The 20,609-nt window shown below is 55.9% G+C and overlaps 8 protein-coding genes across 8 annotated transcripts; 4 read left to right on the top strand and 4 right to left on the bottom strand.

Moving 5' to 3' along the window:
• Positions 1-3,314: 3,314 nt before the first annotated feature.
• Positions 3,315-4,486, bottom strand: CPAR01_12622 (cell division control protein 2; the record flags this gene model as incomplete). The annotated part of the gene is made up of 3 exons (XM_060496877.1): positions 3,315-3,597; positions 3,660-4,335; positions 4,450-4,486. The coding sequence occupies 3 exons, from the start codon at positions 4,484-4,486 to the stop codon at positions 3,315-3,317; spliced, it is 996 nt and encodes a 331-aa protein (XP_060344410.1).
• An 873-nt stretch (positions 4,487-5,359) lies between these two features.
• CPAR01_12621 (alkylated DNA repair protein AlkB) lies at positions 5,360-6,457 on the top strand (the record flags this gene model as incomplete). The annotated part of the gene is made up of 2 exons (XM_060496876.1): positions 5,360-5,633; positions 5,694-6,457. The coding sequence occupies 2 exons, from the start codon at positions 5,360-5,362 to the stop codon at positions 6,455-6,457; spliced, it is 1,038 nt and encodes a 345-aa protein (XP_060344409.1).
• Positions 6,458-6,610: 153 nt separating this feature from the next.
• On the bottom strand, positions 6,611-8,219 carry CPAR01_12620 (iron-containing alcohol dehydrogenase; the record flags this gene model as incomplete). Its single annotated transcript, XM_060496875.1, has 3 exons — positions 6,611-7,041; positions 7,101-8,136; positions 8,190-8,219. 3 exons carry the CDS (start codon positions 8,217-8,219, stop codon positions 6,611-6,613), a joined length of 1,497 nt encoding a protein of 498 aa, XP_060344408.1.
• Positions 8,220-9,158: 939 nt separating this feature from the next.
• CPAR01_12619 (peptidase family S58) lies at positions 9,159-10,325 on the top strand (the record flags this gene model as incomplete). Its single annotated transcript, XM_060496874.1, has 1 exon — positions 9,159-10,325. One exon carries the CDS (start codon positions 9,159-9,161, stop codon positions 10,323-10,325), a length of 1,167 nt encoding a protein of 388 aa, XP_060344407.1.
• A 159-nt stretch (positions 10,326-10,484) lies between these two features.
• On the bottom strand, positions 10,485-11,000 carry CPAR01_12618 (uncharacterized protein; the record flags this gene model as incomplete). The annotated part of the gene is made up of 2 exons (XM_060496873.1): positions 10,485-10,809; positions 10,867-11,000. The coding sequence occupies 2 exons, from the start codon at positions 10,998-11,000 to the stop codon at positions 10,485-10,487; spliced, it is 459 nt and encodes a 152-aa protein (XP_060344406.1).
• A 1,449-nt stretch (positions 11,001-12,449) lies between these two features.
• CPAR01_12617 (lysyl-tRNA synthetase) lies at positions 12,450-14,526 on the top strand (the record flags this gene model as incomplete). Its single annotated transcript, XM_060496872.1, has 5 exons — positions 12,450-12,730; positions 12,789-12,835; positions 12,889-13,029; positions 13,181-14,464; positions 14,516-14,526. 5 exons carry the CDS (start codon positions 12,450-12,452, stop codon positions 14,524-14,526), a joined length of 1,764 nt encoding a protein of 587 aa, XP_060344405.1.
• A 396-nt stretch (positions 14,527-14,922) lies between these two features.
• CPAR01_12616 (cytochrome oxidase assembly protein) lies at positions 14,923-16,473 on the bottom strand (the record flags this gene model as incomplete). The annotated part of the gene is made up of 2 exons (XM_060496871.1): positions 14,923-16,018; positions 16,091-16,473. The coding sequence occupies 2 exons, from the start codon at positions 16,471-16,473 to the stop codon at positions 14,923-14,925; spliced, it is 1,479 nt and encodes a 492-aa protein (XP_060344404.1).
• Positions 16,474-17,029: 556 nt separating this feature from the next.
• Positions 17,030-20,033, top strand: CPAR01_12615 (uncharacterized protein; the record flags this gene model as incomplete). Its single annotated transcript, XM_060496870.1, has 3 exons — positions 17,030-17,518; positions 17,587-19,689; positions 19,851-20,033. The coding sequence occupies 3 exons, from the start codon at positions 17,030-17,032 to the stop codon at positions 20,031-20,033; spliced, it is 2,775 nt and encodes a 924-aa protein (XP_060344403.1).
• Between the last annotated feature and the right edge of the window lie 576 nt (positions 20,034-20,609).

The raw sequence follows: 20,609 nt of genomic DNA, 5'->3' as shown, positions 1-20,609 counted from the left end.
CTTGCTCCAGCCAGTCACTGCTATCACGGCTGTGAAAGGGCATACGCAGACACACACTCACTCGGCATCGGAGTGCAGATCCTCCTCCCCCAACCCTTTCTGATATTACTTGGAAAAGGTAGCCGTTTCGTAGGGCGATCCATCTAAGAGGTCGGACCATGAAGAAGACAGGCGATATGCGGAAGGGCGTCTATCACTAGAAGAAAAGGCGTGATGAGAGAGAACGGGTGGCACCCCTCCCGCGCCGCTCAGCCTGCCAAATCCTTCGATGCTGGTTATTTCTCTCCCCGCGCCCACAGTCTAGATTGAAAGGAAAAGTGCGTCGATTTCGCGGTTGAGAAGGGTGTGGGAAACTCTATATTGTGTGATGTCTTCCCACGATGGACGATGGGGGTGTATAGGATAGGTAGACTTACACCGTCCCCTATTCATTGTCCATTTCGAACCTGTTTCTGTTTATTCTGTTGAATGTGTTTGCCCCTCTCTCCCCCCTCTCTTTCCTCCACTACAATGTCTTGGGTCGTTTGTTCCTGCGCGAAGATCCCTTCTAGCGCTTCTACGTTGGATTCCACCTAGCCTCTTTCGGTGAATGCCTTTTCTCTCTCTCTCCATTGACGAAACCACGCCCCCGTACCTACCACGAACGAACGGTGAATAATAAGAGAGAGCAAAACTCCGCGGACGCCCGGCTTACAGAATTCGCCGGGAAAGGCAACCACTCCGACGACTGCCGCGCGGGCGGATAGCCACCACCTCCCCCGAGTCAGGAACACCACGATAGCTCGGCTGCCTACCTACCTCGACTCTTTGCCTCTTTTTTTGTTCTTCGTTTCTACAAACAGCAATGAGTAGGGTTATTCAGGTCGGCGAAGTGGGACATCCCATCACAAGCCACCGTTTTGTTGTTAATTAGTCCACCGACGAGTATTTCCATTACCCACGTGCTCAACAGTTTTGCTGGCGCCTTTCTCACGATATTCACTCGAAGGTTTCGCCGCATGTGGGATGTTCTCCGAGGGATTACGTCTTTGCACACCTCTGTCCCTCTATTCTCCTCTACCTCAGCTACGAAACCTAAATGTGAGGTAAAAGAAGGGGACCCAGAGATGGGACTGAATGGGCTTCCATCACGTAGTTCCCACGCCCCTTTCCCCTCTCTCACCCTTTCACGCCAGACCTGTTCGGTTCATTGACTCCCGAATCACAAGGGGACCCTCTCGTCTCTTGTGGGAGAATGATACGACTTTTTTTTACCACGTGTTTCGGGCCAGGGACACACGCTTTTAGCTCCTCAAATGCCGGAGAAAGTCGAATGATTTCCTGACGTGGAGCTATCGTTGGGGCTGGAAGCAGAAGACATTGATTGTTCCGCCGGATGTGGTCGGATTTGCCCACGATGGCTTCACTTAGGAACGTTTGATCTGTGCGGATTGATTTCCGCGAGGAGGTATCTGAAACCAGAATGTGTGCGGAATTGGATGGGCATTCTGTGCAATATCCCTACTCGAGTGATCATGTGCTTAACGGGTATCATTCAGCCGCAACATGCGGCTTCTTACTACATTGCAAATTCTTCTCGCGAGACTGAAAGGTAGCTTCTCGTGTAGCACCATCACTAAATCTTAGGTCCAGTTGATATTGATCTCATTTACACCTCTGCTTCTGCCAACTGAAGAAGTCCCAAGGGCGATGAAGCGATAACATTCACACCAACCTCCCCAAACCTCAGACAAATATACGAGACAAGCTTACCCGTAAAGTCATCTTCTCAGAGATTCCCAGTGATTCCTTATGGTCCAAAGGGAGAAACCCATCAAACGCCGTTCCCAATAACTCCCCCCAGCTGAACCACCCTTCCCCTTTCGCCTCTAGAGCCACAACATTCCAAACCACCTCCATCTCACCCTAGATACTCACACACTATCTTCCCCGTGTCACAGAACACGATCTCGAACGCTCTTTCCCCTCTGCCCTGCATACGCCAAACCCACCCCAAAATCATTCGACGCAACAAAGGGGCCAGAGATCGGGTATCCGTCTATTCCAGCAAAGGTCCCTTAGCCGTTAGACTCCAGCGGTGGCCCCAGGTAGTATCGAAAGCTGAGGAATGGACGGCGCGGATGTACGGGTAAGCTAGCTAGCGGGGACACATCTACATCTCCCTTTGAAAAAAATTGAACCGGCCAAAACTTTGCATGGTCGGATGAACTGATCCATTTCACCCTCTAGAATCCAGTAGCTGACACCAGAACGGGGGTCTAGGCTCTCATGCACGAAGGGTTCCGTCCCGTCTCAACACACCTCCGAGCTGTAGATCTGGAGCTTATGCAGTAAGGGTCTTGACGCCGTTCGAGCTCTACAGGACGGGAACGAGACTATACAGAAGCATTGAGATAGCTCGTACGCCAAAAACAAAACCTCGTGAAGCAAAGTCTAGAAGCATCGATTTCTTCAAAGAGTCGATGCCCCCCCCCCCTTTCTTCCTCAGATGAACCTCAAACAGACACAAGACAGGCCATGATTCTTGCTTGTGACATTATTTTCAGCGGCAAAAGGCAGAATGCCAAACGAGTCTTTTTTGTTCCATTAACCTGCCCTACCGAGGCCGACCGTATGCATCATCTTACTCCGTACATTAAAGTTTACGACAAAAGAAAATTGAAGAAGTCAAGTTGTCCTCCTTTGTGTTTGTGTATGGGATGGTGTTTTTGTTCTGCTTGTTCTTTCTCTCGTTATATTGGGGGAAGGCTGCCTCCCCCAGTTGTCTGGTGGCACATGGACTGGACAACCGGTTGATGGTCACGTCCCACGATGTGTAATGTGCCGCTGAGCCAAACGCAAAGTGTCAAGACGTACACATCATCTCTTCCTGTCGCAATATCCGAATGCCCTGACAACCCATCATGTGTGACTGTTGTGCGCATCCTTACATCCGCAGACGTGTCAAACTGCCAAGTGCCGAACTGAACCGGTTACCCACGATTCCCCAGTTACCTCTTACTAACATGGCCTGATGCACAGTTGGCCATGGTCCCGCCCCCTTCAGCGGATAGAATGGTAAAAGCCTGCTTTTGTGTAGGTGAACCTTCAATGACCAAAAGGGAGACAAGCATAGTCTCGCAGTATCCTGAAAACCCGATAGGATACTGATCATAGAGTCTGCTGTTTGCCCTAGGCCGGCCCCCGAAGAGAAAACCCTTCCCCTCTCCCTTGTGTAACGAAGGTATAATGCAAGGACCAAAAAAGTGATGTGATTAGAAGCGGCCGAAGCGCTGATGCTGCATCGGAACCGCGCGCTGGACCACGGGAAACTCCTAGTTGCCGTAGTGTCCGTTGATGCGGCCGCCGCTTCTGATGGTCTGGCCAGAGTGCTGGTCGGGGTAGGTCTCAAAGTACGGGTGGTTGCAGGCGGCCTTGGCCGAGATGCGGCTAGCGGGGTCATACACCAGCATCATCTCGAGAAGCTCAAGACCCTCCGCATCAAGGTTCGTGCAAAGCGGCAGAGACTCGTCGCGGATCCACTTAGGGAAGGAGCTCTTGAAGTCAGGGTAGGACGTGACACCGGGCCAGACATCCTCGGTCGGCGTGCCGAGCGAGCTGTAGATAAGTTTAGCGACAGGTACAATGTGAAACAGGGGCTGCTTGACAGGAACACGTACCGGAAGATCTTGAAGATCTCGTCAATCTCGGAGTCACCGGGGAAGAGAGGCTTGCGGGTGCACATCTCGGCAAAGATGCAGCCAACGGACCACATGTCGACACCGGTGGAGTACTGGCGTCCACCAAGAAGAATCTCCGGGGCACGGTACCACAGGGTGACGACCTCGTGGGTGTAAGTGCGCAGAGGGACACCGAAGGCGCGCGCGAGACCGAAATCCGCCAGCTTCAGGTTGCCGTCTCTATCGATCAACAGGTTCTGGGGCTTGAGATCACGATGAAGGATGCGGTGGGAGTGACAGTAGCGAACGCCGTCGCAGAGCTGCCACATGAACTTCTGGATGACGTTCTGGCCCAGGCCGAGGCGGCCAAGGTACTCGGAGCTGCCCTCGGGAAGGGCCTTGCCGCGACCACCATCGTTGACGGGGAGAGACTCCATGTACTTCTTGAGGTCGAGATCGAGGAACTCGAAGACGAGGTAGAGCTTGTGGCCATCGGCATGGACAATGTTGAAGAGGCGCACGATGGTGGGGTCGCGCATCTCCTTGAGGAGGGAGATCTCGCGGATGGCGGTGGAGGGGACGCCCTCGTCCTCGGCCTCCAAGCGAATCTTCTTCAGCGCCACGATACGACCGCCATTGAGAAGGTCTCGGGCCTTGTAGACGACACCGTAGGTACCTGCAAAAAGAAGGTCAAGTCAGTATTTACTTGTGACAGGTGGCAGCCGACCGGTGTTGCGTCATGCCATTCTAGGTCGACTGCCCAGGATGGCGTTGTCTGGGGCTTGCTTACCTTCACCGATCTTCTCGAGCTTCTGGTAGTTCTCCATGGTTGCAGTGCGGCGTATTTATCCGGGGGATCAATTCGTAGGGGAAAAGACAAGCGAATTAATTGAGTCCGATCGCAGGGCGGTCCAAAGAATGTCGAAGGGCGTTGTCACGATCGGAACGGCCTTTGTTGTTCGGGTGGGTTCAGGTTCGTTGTGTGGTCGGTCACCTCGAAGTGTGGAGGGGCACAGCTGAGGGTCTCTCCGGGGCAGAGAGTGAAAGACGGGAGTCCAAAGGGAGGAACGTTGTCGTCGTCAGGGGGGGCAACAAAGATGCACCACAAGAAAAAAGGCAGGAGGGGGAAACGCAGAAAAGTCGAGGGTCGAAGGGCCGTTACAAGGGGAGAATCTCCATGGGGTGTTGTCGTCGATGTCGGTCGCAAAAGGCCCAGGCGGGATGGGCGTTTTTCATTTGGCGGATTGGGCGATGTTTTGTGGTGCTAAAATTGCAATCCGTTGTCGTTGTTTACTAGCAATGAAGAAAAACAAGGCGCGATCTGATCTCACCCAACCAAGGCCGCTGGAGGGAAGGGTCGCGTCTGCGGAAGGTGGTAGGGTGGCCTGGGCTCCCCTGGTTATTGGTGGGCTGCCCGCGTACCTGCTGTGTTGAACCCCCCCTCGATAACGAGCTTATCCTTTATCCGATAGCGATAAGGTCACTGCTGATGGTGGGGTCACGGACTGGCTCACTCTTGATTTTGTACCGTAGAGTCACCAATCATTCTCATACGATGCGAAGACAGAGAAGACGTGAGAGAAAATTACCCAGTTGGAGTATTTCGTTGATGGACGACGAAATTCAATAACACTCATTTAATTTTATAGTACCGATACAGCTTCCTCATACACCTCCGAGACCCATTCACTCCCTTCACCATGACGGCTGAAATTGTCGAGCTCGACGCTCATGAGCAGCCCTCGGAGGCGATGCGGGCACAGTGGAAGGGATACTCCAGAGCAGACCAAAAAGAACTCATAAATGGAGATTCTCTCGATGATCCGAGATATACAGAGCAAGCCGGGAAATTCTCACAGGCTGGCAAGATTTCGGTTGAGCAGCTAGCCGCTGCTTTCTCACACTTGGGCCCGCATGCCGTCGATACCTCGTCACTCAAAGAAGTTCCCATCTTATATCACCCACTTCTGCCAGGTAGATGCCCGAAACGAGATAACTTAAGACGTAGAATATTTTCTAACAAATTCGCTTAAGGCCTCCTCATAGTACCGGATTTGGTTCCTCCAGAAGTACAGAAGACCCTGCTCTCATTGATGATCAACCGAGATCTCAGCGTCCCAACACACCAAACCAATCTTCACATGCACTATGACCTCCCCTACCCAAAGGCCCAAGACGGATCCGCCGAATCCTTCTTCTCATACCCGCCCGAGCCAATGCCCATATTCACCCCAAAGGACCCCTCCGTCCACAAGCCTCTATCGATCAAGCAGGTCATGGAGCGCCGTCTTCACTGGGTCACGCTAGGCGGCCAGTACGACTGGACGAACCGCATCTACCCAGAAGAGCGCCCGCCACAGTTCCCGTCCGACATTGCCAACTTTCTCGAGACCATCTTCCCCGAGACCCTGGCCCAGGCCGCCATCGTCAACTTCTACACGCCCGGCGACACGATGATGATGCACCGCGACGTCAGCGAGGAGACGGACAAGGGTCTCGTTAGCCTGAGCTTCGGCTGCGACGGCCTCTTCATGATTGCGCCCAACGAGCCGGACAAGATCTCGGATGAGGCGAGGGCGACGGGGAAGGAGTACCTGCTTCTCCGCATCCGCTCCGGCGACGCCATCTACATGACCAAGGACTCACGGTTTGCGTGGCACGGCGTGCCCAAGGTCATGAAGGGTACTTGCCCTGATTACTTGGCTGGCTGGCCGGCAGAAGATGGAAAGTACGAACAGTGGAAGGGCTGGATGCAGAACAAGAGGATCAACCTCAACGTAAGACAGATGAGGGACTGATGCCAAAAACCATCGACCCAAAGACAAAAAAACGAGAAAACAATGCAAAAAGGTGATTGCGTACTACCTGAATTACTCAATTTCTTTTTAGTTCCATGATTATATCCTGGCCCCAATCACTGCACAGTACACACGGTTCACCAGTCCCAGACTTTATGAGTGCACCAAAGAAGCCTCAAACAAACCCCTCAGCTGCTCCCTCTCCTTCTGCAACTCCGTCTCCAACCCAGGCGCCAGCATCAACACTCTAGCCTGCGGGATCGTACCCTCGACAAGGTCGTCCAAGTGTTCCGTACCGAAGCCCAATTCCTTGATACCGGCCGGCTGATCACCCAGGTCCGCCAAGAACTTGGTCAGCGCGTCGGCCAGGACCTTTCCGGCGTCCTCCTTGCGCACGCGCGAGACGTCGACGCCAAAAGCCTCGGCCGCCTGGAGATGACGCTCAGGGTTGGAGGCGCCCGTGAAGCGGAACACGGCGGGCGCTGTGACGGCCACGGAAACCCCGTGCGGGATGATGGGGTAGGAGACCTTGTATCCCGCGTGCTGGTAGCCCGGGTTCTGGCCCGAGATGGGGTATGACATGCCTGTGTTATCTCACATTAGGGGAGGAATTTTCGTAAGGGGTGTACTTTGAGGAACGTACCGTGGCAGAGATGGACGCCGGCATTGCCGAAACCGACACCGGCGAGAGTCGCGGCGAGCAGCATCTCGCTTTGCGCCTCATAGTCGTCGGGGTTCTTGACGGCACGGGGCAGGTACTTCACCGTGGCTCTCAGCGCATGGAACGAGAAGACGTCACTAATGGGGTTGGCGCCCTGGTACGCGGGTCTCAAAATGGGGTTCTTGGGCCGGGGCGTACGCTCGTGGTAGGGGATCGCCGTCCACGATTCCAGGGAGTGGCAAAGTACGTCAAGCCCGGAGGCGGCTTTCACGGCCGAGGGCATCGTGCGGGTGTTGAGCGGGTCACAGATTCCGAGAGTGGGCTTCAGATTGCGATGAGCGACGCCCGTCTTGGCGCGCTTGGAAACTAGGTCGAAGATGGCGGTGCCCGTGGTCTCGGAGCCCGTTCCCGCGGTGGTGGGCACGGCAATCAGCGGCTTCAAGGCCTTGTCCACGGGGCGTCCGTTGCCGAGGGGCGCGTTGACGAAGTCGAGGAAGGGAGCCTCGGGGTAGCACGAGTACAGGTTCATCAGCTTGGCGGTGTCGATGACGGAGCCGCCGCCGACGGCGAGGAAGGCGTCGGGCGCAAAGGGACGGGCCCAGTCAATAGCCTCGCGGATGCTGCTGTCCTTGGGCTCTACGCGGGTCTGGTTGTAGACCTTGTAGTTGATGCCCTCGCGGTCGAGGGCTTCGCGGACCTGCTGCATGGCGAAGAGGCCGTCGACGACGGGGTCCGTGACGACGGCCACGCGCTTGGCGCCCATGTTGGCAAAGTCCATGCCGACTTCTTGCGTGGAGCCGGGGCCGAAGCGGATGGAGGAGGCGGCCATCTCAAAGGCGTACTCCTTCTGCGGGCCATCTACGGGGGTAGCGTAGCCGCGTTTGTTGCTCGTCCGGAGGGGCCTCGGTGTGAAGTTCAAAGGGTTGTGGTGGTGGTGATGGCCGGGGTTGGTATGGCAGGGGCATGATGGCGGATGTGCCTGGATTGTCCGCAGGAGGGATACGGCACGAGACGCCGCCTGTGATCTTGTGTGAGTGAGGGATCTGTCTCGAGAGGGGAGCAACTGCTTACGTTGGGGATGACCCGAAGTGAGGGCGTCATGGTTAATTGTGAAAGAATATGTGAGCCGTCAATGGAATGGTTGCACCGGATAGTCTATAAGATGACGGCTGATAGGACGCTTCACTCTACGCAAGATGTGAGAAAACAGGAGAGAAGGTGTGTGATGAAGCTGCTGCAATGCTATGTGAGAGAAAGCGATGTCGGATTCGAAGTCCCGCGCCTCCTCCGCACAGGGCTCTCAGACTGGACAGGGAGCTTGGTAATGATGGTCACTCCGGGGGTTGGAGCAGCTTCCCCGCATTCGGACCCCACTTGCCGGCCGAGCGATCTGTGTGTGGGGCCCGTTTGCCGAGGTACATGTACCTGATTACCTCCCTTTTCCGTCCGCATTGGTTCATCACCTTATTTTTGGCCCATTGAGTACAGTATTTATCTTTGAAAGATGCCTGGTTCTAGGCTGCTGTCGACGGCCCATGGAGGGATTTAAACACCGTCAGCATTGAACGTCAGAAACGCGAGTACACACGGATGGTTAGCCCGCGCTGACACCGCAACGTAAGCGGAGTTACGTCCACAGTGAGGTAGCGGCACCACTTGTACCAAATCCACCTGCCCAAAGAAGCTGGCCGAAGGAAGTGAAACCACGCGCGATCTCCAGGCATTCGTAAAAGTTCTGGCTCGGACTTCGTTCGACAACGCAATTGGCCAATGGATCCATGATGATATCCTCTCATGCTGATGCGGCCTAAGTCAATTGGTGGATGCCATTCGATCCTTCATCGGCGAAGAAAGAAATTGGAACTCAAACGTTTACAAGATTGCGACACGCCACTTACGTTTGTTGACCACGATGCTTCTACGATTGCGAAGATGTATAAAGACTGTGGTTGCGGCTCTATAACTGGAACCATGAGAACAGAGTTGTCTGACTTCTCACTTTCAACTTCCACTCTACAGCAACTCAACTGATTCCACAAGATGGCTACACAATCAACTCCTCGCGGCCGCATCCGCGATGTCCTACCCAACCTCGACCTCGGAAGATGGCCGGCGGGACCCAAGAACTCCATTACCGATGTTCCCGGCGTCCTCGCCTCAACGCAGAGCATTCGCACAGAGGAGGGAGTCAACACGGGCGTAACAGTCATCCTCCCCCGCCAGGAATGGTTCAAGGAAGCCTGCTACGCCGGCATCTTCCGCTTCAACGGCTCCGGAGAGCTGACCGGATCCCACTGGATTGAGGAGACTGGTCTCCTCGCCAGCCCCATCGTGTTAACCAACTCCTTCTCGGTGGGCGACGCGTACCGCGGCATCTACGAGTACGCCATCAAGCATTACTCCAACGAGAACGGGGAAATCGAATGGTTTCTGCTGCCTGTTGTCGGCGAGACCTTTGACGGGTTCCTCAACGACATCTCCAAATTGGCTGTAACATCCGCACACGTCGCAAAGGGAATCGAGTCCGTGACGGATGACCCCGTGCCCGAGGGCAACACGGGCGGCGGCACGGGCATGATCTGCCACTGGTTCAAGGGCGGCACCGGATCCTCGTCCCGCGTCGTGCCCGGGATCGACAGCGAGGGCAAGGAGACGAGCTACACCGTCGCCGCCCTCGTGCAGGCTAACTACGGCAGGGCGGCCCACCTCCGCATCGGCGGCTTCCCCGTCGGCCGCACTCTCGCAAAGGAGAAGAAGGACACGCTGGCCGAGGTCATGGCGCACAAGGATAAGAAGGACGGCTCCATCATCGTCACCATCGCCACCGACGCGCCCCTGACGCCCATCCAGTGCCAGAGGCTCGCCAAGAGGGCCACCGTAGGGCTGGCGCGGGTCGGCGGCTACGGGCATAACCCTTCGGGCGACATCTTCCTCGCCTTCTCTACGGGCAATCGCATCCCCGTGCAGACGCTGACGACGGAGACGCAGGAGGTGGACCCGTTCAAGGCCAAGGCGCTCAAGGTTGAGTCGGTTGACGACACGAGTATTAATGCGCTTCTGGAGGCGGCGGCGGATGCGACGGAGGAGAGCATCTACAACGCCTTGTCTTCGGCCGAGACCTTGAAGGGCTTTTTGGGACACACAGTTGAGGAATTGCCTCTGGATCGTTTAAAGGAGCTCATGCAGAAATACGCATATGATTCGTAGGAATTTAGCTTGTCTACCCAGCGAAATAATTGCCCACTTCTTGTATCATTTCGGTGGCTAACGCAGTCTCCTTTCCCCATCCAATCCTCGTGTGTGTCTTTCCTGGAGTGATTGTATCCGGATCCATCGATTGTGCCTCACTTTCTCCTCACGAAGCGTCTATTTAGACTTTGCCACCCCTTTCCCCTTGCCGACTAGAGTATCATGTAGCGCTTGAGGTAGAGGGGCCTTCATGGCCGCGAGGAAAGTGTTTGTCCCCACCAAGAGCGCCTCGTATCCTGTAGTGTCGATGTACTCCTCGGTTTGCAAGGTCAAATCAAGCAAATTGTCGGCTAGATCGTAGACTTCCACGATGGCGTCTCTGAGCTCCTCCCAATGGGCCCTCCAGATCTCTGGGGTATTATGGACACTCAAGGGGCGCGCGACGATGTTCAGCCTGCTGAGGAGGCTAAAGAAAGCGTCGAAGCTGTGGATAAAGGCATTGCTATTCTCATGTTAACCTGTGTAAGCTAGAAACACTTCCTTCTGAACGTTGACCTACCGAGTCTCGGAGAGTCGATTGATGGCCTTGATGGCGAGTTCATTGATTTCCCGCTCCGAGAACTCGGATGGACCCCTGCTGTCCGCGCTTTCTTGGATGGCCGCCTTCTTGACTGGGGATGATCCAGATGACATGGCGAACTGTTGCGATAGCTTTGCTCGATGTTGAAATTGGGGTTGGTCGGTTGGGTTTTGATGGTGTTGTGAACAGACGCAAGGCCTATACTGAGATTGGAAGCAAATGCCAGAAATGAGTAGGTAGCAAAAGAAGGAAACCATAGACTTGCTCTGAATTTTTGGGACTTTCCTGATGTTAAGTACGTAGCATTAAGGCATTAGACTAGGAGGGCAGGTTCCGTGAGCATCGTGATGGAAGCAGTGAGGCGTGTGATATTGTATTCTCAATGAGATGGGGGCCACGCAGAACATTCTCGCACTGTCAGAGTATACGATACCGTTGAATAGAAGAACTTGGCGTTCTTCAAAGTAGCTTCTCTTTGTAAGCGAGGAGTTACTAGAGACTGGTATACAATATTTGTTTCTTTCATTAGAGGACATGTCGTAGAAGTCGGTCGGCAAAGTGTGCGGTTGAATGTCATACGTCTCTCGTCTATCATTCCTGAATTTCGACCTATCTGATCCAGGGACTCTGGCTTGGTTATTCTGTGATTTAAAGGTCATGTACAATTTGTATCCATACGCATATCTTGTTCGTGCTAGATACCTTAAGCCAGTTTCAAGACTCAGCTCATGTCCAGATGCTGCCAATCCCTTCCATCCTCCAGACCCTGAGAAAGGACTGCTTTCAAGACACATATATATTCATAGCAGTAGTGTTTTACGAAATTATCAATGACTTGAGGTTCAAATGTATCCGTCTTGGACTCGTCCTCATGCGGCTGTAGCTGGTGTCTGCTCATTTGACTGACTGTGGCATACAATAGTCATGATGACGGGCGAAGAATGAACTCATAGATATCATATGATGCATTTGCCAGGTGTACTTACACCCATGTATTACGCTCTGATGTATTGCAGAATAGTTGACCGTGGGGCTTTGCATCCGTCTGGCTAGGTCAAGCCAAATGACAACGCATCGTTGGAATAGGATAATCATTGAACAAGACACATCTACCTCAGAGATTTCAGTATCTACAGAAGCACGCAAAGTATACTAGACCACCTCTCTGAGCCCTGGGACTTAAGTGAGACCGCTCTTGCAGCATCGTGGACTCCATTCAGGGGCTCAGGGGTAGCAGTGCGAGAATACAGTGCTGAGGTTATCGTGGCACAGCCCGCCTGGCAGGGAAAGCACCCCTCCCCCCGCAGGTCGCTCTGCCCCTCCATCGAAGGCGGTGAGTCAGGGCAAATGAGTCAATGGCACTACCCCGCCGTAGCCAATGCACTGCTGCCCCTCGTCCTGGCATTAAATAATTTTGACTGGTAAAACTTCGATCGCGAGACGCAAGACAAATTTGGTGAGTTAACCTCCGTTCCCTGATTTAACGACGGGAATTCCCCCGCACACCCTCCCCCAGATTCTGTTTCCTGACAAACATCTTGTGGACACAGCAAACCGCAATCATGGCCGACTCAAGTGCTCCCGAACCCCCCACCGAGCAGGTCAAGGACCTCAAGGTCGAGGAGACTGCCAAGCTTCTCAAGGATGAGGTCACCGGCGAGATGGTCTCCAAGACGGAGCTGAAGAAGCGCCAGAAGGCCCGCGAAAGAGAGGCTGCTAAGGCTGCGAAGGCCGCCGCTGCCCCTCCCAAGCCTGCTGCTGCCAAGAAGGGCAACGCCGAGGCCGACGAGAAGAACCTGGACCCCAGCCAGTACTTCGAGAACCGATCCCGCGCCATCAACAAGTGCGTATTTCCCACGGAGACGAAGAAGCGGTTGTATGGGCTGACAATATGACGATAGGCTGCGCGAGACCAAGTCTCCCAACCCTTACCCCCACAAGTTCCACAGTGAGATCTGCAAACGCATTCATCCCTGAACCTCTATACTGACATTGATGCAGCCGACTACGACTTGCGCAACTTTGTCAAGGACTTTGGTCACCTCAAGTCTGGCGAGCATGACAAGGAGAAGGTCGTCCGCGTGGGCGCTCGTATCTACAACAAGCGTGCCTCCGGCAACAAGCTCTTCTTCTACGATATCCGTGCCGAGGGCGTCAAGGTCCAGGTCATGGCACAGGCGCAAGAGGTTGCAGAGGGAAGCCCGTCATTCGAGGACCAGCACATCCACCTCCGCCGAGGCAAGCATTGAGTTTTCTGTCTGAGTGAGAAGCATGAAATACTGACCGCGCATAGGTGACATTGTTGGTATCATTGGATACCCCGGCCGTACTGCACCCAAGTCCAAGATCGAGAAGGGCGAGGAGGGCGAGCTCTCCATCTTCGCGACCGAGTTCATTCTCCTTACCCCCTGCCTGCACACCCTTCCCGACGAGTACTACGGCTTCAAGGACCACGAGGAGCGCCACCGCAAGCGCTATCTTGATCTCATCATGAACGACAAGAGCCGCCAGATCCTTATCGCAAGATCCAAGATGGTCACCTACATCAGACGTTTCTTCGACGACAGGGACTTCATCGAGGTCGAGACGCCTATGATGGGTCCCATCGCTGGAGGTGCCACCGCTGCCCCCTTCAAGACCCACCACAACGACCTCGACATGCAAATGTTCATGAGAATCGCTCCTGAGCTCTACCTCAAGGAGCTCGTCGTCGGTGGCCTCCACCGCGTCTACGAGCTTGGTCGTCAATTCAGAAACGAGGGCATCGACTTGACGCACAACCCCGAGTTCACCACCTGCGAGTTCTACCAAGCCTTTGCCGACGTCTATGACATCATGGACCTGACCGAAGAGCTCGTGAGCGGCCTTGTCAAGCATGTCACTGGCGGCTACAAGACCAAGTTCCACACCCAGCACGGTGAGGTCTACGAGGTCAACTGGGAGAAGCCCTGGAAGCGCTTTGAGATGATTCCCGAGCTCGAGAAGGCCACGGGCGAGAAGTTCCCTCCCGCCGACCAGCTCCACACTGCCGAGACCAACGAGTTCCTCCAGAAGGTCCTCAAGAAGATGAACCTCGAGTGCTCACCGCCCCTGACCAACGCCCGCATGATCGACAAGCTTGTTGGCGAGTACATTGAGGAGCAGTGCGTCAACCCCTCCTTCATCTTCGGCCACCCGCAAGTCATGAGCCCTCTCGCCAAGTACCACCGCGACATTCCCGGTCTGTGCGAGCGCTTTGAGGCCTTTGTGTGCAAGAAGGAGATTGTCAACGCCTACACCGAGTTGAACGATCCCTTTGACCAGAGACTGCGCTTCGAGGAGCAGGCCCGCCAGAAGGACCAGGGTGACGACGAGGCCCAGCTCATCGACGAGAACTTCTGCATGTCTCTTGAGTACGGTCTGCCGCCTACCGGTGGCTGGGGTATGGGTATCGACAGAATGGTCATGTTCTTGACCGACAACTACAGCATCCGTGAGGTGCTTGCCTTCCCCTTCATGAAGGAGGAGAAGCAGGGCGAGAAGAAGGCCTCCGCGGCTGAGGTCGTCGGCGTCAAGCCTGTTCCCGAGGAGGGAATTGGTAAGTTTTGCTTTTCCGCTGTAACGAATTTCGACTAATAATGCATCACAGCCCACAAATAGAGAGTTCTCAAGATGGCTAGGATCGGATGTCAAGACGAATCGCCCTGTATGATTGTCTACAAGTGACGCACGCGGAGAAGATAAAAAGAGAAAGTGTACGCCCCCAGTGATATCCGGCAGACGTTCCATAGTCTAGAGTTGAGCTTCTATTAAAAAAAAATGAACAAAATGTTTTTGAATGGGGTAGATTCGAGGTACACAATGACCGCCTCAAAGGGCTGGCCGTGTCCATCCGTTGTTGCTACAATGTTATACATATCTACTTGCTTTTGTGTGTATCGTACGTGCCATAATGCAAAAAATGCTGTCGCTGCCATAATGCAGTTAAACCAAATAATGTAAAACTGTAACTCTGTAGGGAGTAAGTCGCAAGCCATTGGGAGAGTGGACTCGGGCCTAGGAACGCCTGCTGTACTTGATAGCCTTCGCCTTGGCCTTCATCCGCTTCTGGATCATGGCCAGGGTTGACTTTGGCACGCGCAGACGGTGTCCAAGGACCAAGGCACCAGAGAGCAGCGCCAAGGCGCCGGCCTGGTGCGCCGCGGCCAAGGGCACGGGGACGATGTAGATGAGGGTGCTGATGCCGAGGGCGGCCTGCATGAGGACGAGGTGGACGGTGCCGAGGACGCCCTTCTTAACATTGGCGGGAAGGGCGGCGGCGACGCGGCGGGTGCGGGAGTAGGCGAAGAGTGAGAGGATGGAGCAGAGGGTGGTCATGGCAAGGATGCGGTGGTCGAGCTGGACGGTGCTAGGGTTCTCGAGCATGTTGCGCCACCAGAGGTCGGAGCCGTCCTCCTTGCGGGAGTAGAACTTGTCCCAGAGCTCGCCCGAAGGCGGGGTCAGGCCGAGGCCCATGTAGGGGAACTCGTTGTAGATGAGGCCTGCGTCGAGGCCGGCGACGAGGGCGCCGGACATGGCGGTGGTGAAGACGAGGGCGACGAGGGCGAAGGAGAGGCGGCGGAAGGTCTTGATGGCCGGGTTGCGGAGGGCGGCGAGGGCCTTGTTGGCGGCGGCGGGGTCGGCGAGCAGGCGGCGGGTGCGGAAGACGGTGAGGGCGGACAGGAGCATCCAGGAGTAGCAGACGAAGGCCGTGGCGAGGTGGGCGGTCAGGCGGTACTGGGAGACGCGCGGGTGGGAGCCGGGGGCGAAGAGGTCGTCCTTGAGGCCGGATTTCACCATCCACCAGCCGATGAAGCCCTGGAAGGCGATGAGGCAGGAGATGCCGCAGAGGTTGACGGCCATCTTGGGGGTGACGCGGCGGCGGGCGATGAAGTAGAGGGTGGGCAGGACAAAGGACATTCCGATGAAGCGGCCCCAGAGGCGGTGGGACCACTCCATGAAGTAAATCTTTTTGAACTCGGCCAGGTCCATGTGCGGGTTGAGGAGCTTGAACTCGGGGGAGGCGCGGTACTTTTCGAACTCGGATTCCCAGTCTTCCTGGTTCATCGGGGGCATGGAGCCGGTTACGGGACGCCATTCGGTGATGCTCAAGCTGCATTGGAAAGGGGTTAGCTGCAGTGTCCCTGGGAAGCAGTCCAAGAACAGGAGGGGGAATTATCGTTACCCAGATTCAGTCAGTCGTGTGAGGCCACCCCAGACGACGATGCCAAAGACGCTGACAGCGCTGCCGACGAGCCAGTATCCCACAGACTTGGAGTTCGTCTCAGGCCACGCCCTTTTCTTGGTGGCCTTCTTGGCCTTGGCCACAGCCTGCGCTGCGATCGAGGCGGACGGCTTGTCTGCAATGACGGCGTTGCTGCTAAAGTTGAGCGGCGCCTTGGTCTGGGTGAAGCTCCGGGTCTGCTGCTGAGATCGTACGATGGTGTCGAGGACGCGGGACGGGGACGAGCGCCATTGCGGCTCTTGGCGCTGGCATTGGCGGCACACGAAGAGCGAGGGGGATGCCCTCACGGCGAGCCTCCGCAGGCCTGGTGCGAACGACGCCATGGTGGTGGTGGTGGTGGTGGTGTTGGTGGTGTTTCCAGACCGCAATTGGGGGCGGAGGAGCGAACGTTGTAGGTATAAATGAATCATAGAATAAATTATTTTGGAAATCCAGGGCAGCCGAGTGGTCGGACTTCCCTGGCTGGTCAGTTCCGGGTCCCTTCGGCTTGATCAGTGTGGAAAGTGGGCCCACTCGTTCGATCGCGCAAAGGTCCCCTGGACTCTGGAGTCGGCCTGGACGGTCAGTGGACGCCGGTGGGCAGCGGCGCGGAACAGAAAACTGGAGACCACTGGAATCCGACACTTTGAGAATCGAGCAGGGGTCCGGGTCTTCAATGTGTGCCCCACTGTAAATTTCTGGCTCACCGCCTTGCGCCCACTATGGCAGAATTTGAAAAAGTTGCCCATGCTCGCTGCTTTGGGGAACCACGATTTGTGTGTGTGCGCTGCAATCCGAGCTGAGGCGGGACACGGTCGACGACTTTTCAACTTTTGTTTTGGCGTCACTTCTTTCGCAACCAAAGTCAACACCTATTTTCGTCTACTTTGTACACACAAGATGCCCCCCGGAAGGCAATCCCATGGGCGGCAAGCCCACGGCCGACCTCTGCTCTCCAGCAAGCCGGCGGCAAAGACCTTCCGCAAGTCCAAGAACAAGGCCCAAGTCAAGGCCCTCGACGCCTTCACCACCGCTTCCGAGCTGTACGCGCCCAAGGAGAAGCGCACTCCACGCTTCCGCGAGATCGAAGCCGCACCGGAGGCTAGGAAAAAGCGCCGCGCCGCCGACGACGATGACGACGAAGATGGAGAGGACGACGAAGACGAGGACGACGACCAGCCCAGGCGAAAGAAGGCCAAGCCATCTGCTGGCGGCGCAGGCGGTGACTCCGACGAGTACCAGAGTGACAGCGACGGAAACGAGTGGCACTACGGCGTCAACGAAGACGAGGATTCGGAGCTCGACAGTGACGAGGCCTTTGGCGATAGCGATCACGAGGATTTCCAGGGTTACGCATTCGGCGGTAGCAAGGGCAAAAAGAAGAATCAGGTGGGTGGCGAACAAAGCATTTTGATATGCCCACGAGAGAGCTTCCACAGCTGACTGAGATTATACAGGACGATTCAGAAGAGGAAGACGACGAAGATGACGATGAGTCCCTTGGCGAGGACGCGATAGACCTGGCCCAAGCCCTCGACGAGTACGAGTCCGACGAGTCCATGGCAGACCAGGACGGCCAGGACGACTCGGACGCCTCAGACTCCGAGGCCGAGAGCCCGCCCTCCTCAGACGAGGACGAAGACGACCAGGAAGCGGACCCCTCCAAACTCGGCGATCTCCAAAAGTTCATCGCCAATTTTGGTGGTGACGACGAAGACCAGGATGCCGCCCCCACAAAGCAAAAGCAAAAGATCAGCTTCAAGGACCTCGGCCTGTCCAGCGTCAAGGACGCGCAGATGCGGAAATCCGTCAAGCTCATGGCCAAAGAAGAAAAAGAAGCGTCCCGCCCCGGCGCGGGCAAGAAGCTCGAGGTGCCCCTGTACAAGCGCCAGCAAGATCGCCTCGCGCGCGCGGCGGCCTACGAGAAGACAAGCGAGACCATCGGCCGGTGGCAGGAGACGGTGAAGCAGAACCGCCGCGCCGACCACCTCGTCTTCCCGCTTCCGCAGAACGCCGCCGACGAGGGGCTCGACAACCGCGAGTTGCAGGCCATCACGGCCAAGAACTCGACGGGCAACGAGCTCGAGCAGACGATTCTTAACATCATGCAGGCGTCTGGTCTGGCGATGAACAAGCAGGAGGAGAACGCGCGCGCGAAGGCCGAGAGGGAGGAGGGCATGTCAAAGGAGGAGCTGCAGGACATGATTCACCAGCGCCGGCGCGAGAGGGAGCTCGCCTCGCGCGAGACGAAGCGCGCGGCGCGCATCAAGAAGATCAAGTCCAAGGCGTACCACCGCGTCCACCGCAAGGAGAAGGAGCGCGAGGCGGCGAAGCTCAAGGAGGCCATGGCCGAGAACGGCGACGTCGAGGTCGACTCCGAGGCCGAGCGGGATGCCCAGGACCGCGCGCGGGTGCTGGAGCGCGTCGGCGCGAGACACAGAGACTCCAAGTGGGCCAAGCTGGGGTCGTCCAACAAGCGCGCCGTCTGGGACGACGAGTACCGCGCAGGTCTGCACGACATGGCGCGCCGCGAGGAGGAGCTGAGGCGGCGCAAGGAGGGCCGGACGGGTGATTCTGACGAGGAGGAGGAGGAGGAAGAGGACAGCGACAGCGAGGACGGATCCGAAGACGGGGAGGGCACCGGCCGCCGCAGCGGGAAGGAGAACAGGAGACTCCTGAAACAGCTCGAGAGCATCGACAACGAAGAGGACGACGGCCCCAAGTCCGACCTGATGAAGATGAAGTTCATGCAAAAGGCCGAGGCGCAGCAGAAGAAGGCAAACGACGAGCTCATTGCGCAGATCCGTCGGGACCTGGACTCGGGCGGCAGCGATGACGAGGAGGAAGACGAGGTCACGGAGGTGGGGCGCAAGAAGTACGGCAGCGCCGCGCAGCCCGCCATCTCGGCCCCAGCGCTGTCGAGGAAGCAAAAGAAGGCTGCCGCCGCTGCCGCCCGGGGTGACGACGTTGACATGGAAGACGGAGACGATGCGCCCAACAACAGCGCCGTCAACACGGGCTACTCCCTCACAGCCGAGCCCTCGACGACGGGCTCAGCCTGGTCCTCGGGCCCGCGCAAGAAATCCGCAAAGACGGGCGGCAAATCCAGCGGCGCGCGCGTAGAGGACCTAGACAACTCCCTCGCCATCACAGCCTCCTCCTCCAAGCCCAAATCAAAGTCAAAAGCAAACAAGACGACAACATCAGCAGCAGCAGCAGCAGCAGCCGACACCTCCTCCGAAGACTCCGACTCGGACTCCCCCGACTCCCACCTGCCCCTCGCCATCCGCGACATCTCCCAAATGGACAAAGCCTTCGCGGGCGACGACGTCGTCGTCGATTTCGCGCGCGAAAAGGAAGCCATCCAGACCGCAGACGACGACAAGATTGTCGACAACACGCTACCCGGATGGGGCGGCTGGGTCGGCGACGGCGTGAGTGCGCGCGAGAAGAAGCGTCAGCAGGGCCGCTTCGTTACAAAGGTGGAGGGCGTCAAGAAGGCGAACCGCAAGGATGCCAAGTTGGAGAGGGTTATCATCAGCGAGAAGCGCGTTAAAAAGGTATGCTTTCTTCCTTTCTTCTTCTTTTTTTTCACCACACACTAGCTTCTGCCTCTCCCCCTTTTCTGTCTCGTTCTTTTTCGAAATTACCTGCACAATACCACATCTTACACCATGAATACATAAAATAAAAACAGAACCAAGACTGACTTTCCCTATAGAACGACAAGTACCTCGCGACACAGCTCCCTCATCAATTCGAGTCCAAGGAGCAGTACGAGCGTTCAATCCGCCTGCCCATGGGTCCGGAATGGGTCACCAAGGAATCTCACCAGGCGGCGGTCAAGCCGCGCGTGCTCAAGAAGCAGGGCATCATTGCCCCCATGTCCAGACCGACAATGTAAGGAGGTTTTTTGGGGACTAGAAAAGCAGAGGGGTGGGACACTGGGTATTGGAGACGACCTATTTTCTTATTATTACATGCTACTACCCTAGATAGATCACGTCACGGCACTCTCTATCTCCAGGGCCATAGTTCAAGGCGTCAAAGGCAAATACAAAAAAGTGCAATTCTTGGTTCTTCAGACGAAAATGGTATATATTGTCTCTCTTATTCGGAACAAAGACTAGCGATTACGGACCTTGCGAACCAATGATTTTTTCTTTCTTTCTCTGTTCCTTTGCTCCGTTCAATTTTCTCCGTTTCTGCGGAGAGACCTAAAACCTTGGCCTCACAAACGAAAAAGCCACACCAAGGGAATATAATACAGTTCGGACTACGTACACAAGGGAAATGCGCACCGGGGGCGCATCATCCCCAAAGATAGATTGTTCAGTCACTCGGTGTCTGTGGGCTCGATGTGACTGTTGGGTATTGTCCCGTAATCGACACAGCGCCAAGACGCCTACTCGAACATAGTGGTAGGCTTGGTTTGTTTGCTGACGTAGACAAGGCAGTCGAGTGGCACAGCGCCTTGCGA

This window comes from Colletotrichum paranaense (assembly GCF_030867605.1).
Source record: "Colletotrichum paranaense strain IMI 384185 chromosome Unknown Scaffold_11.1, whole genome shotgun sequence".
In the NCBI taxonomy this organism is placed as follows: Eukaryota; Fungi; Ascomycota; class Sordariomycetes; order Glomerellales; family Glomerellaceae; genus Colletotrichum; species Colletotrichum paranaense.
This window is presented reverse-complemented; position numbering and strand designations above follow the sequence as displayed.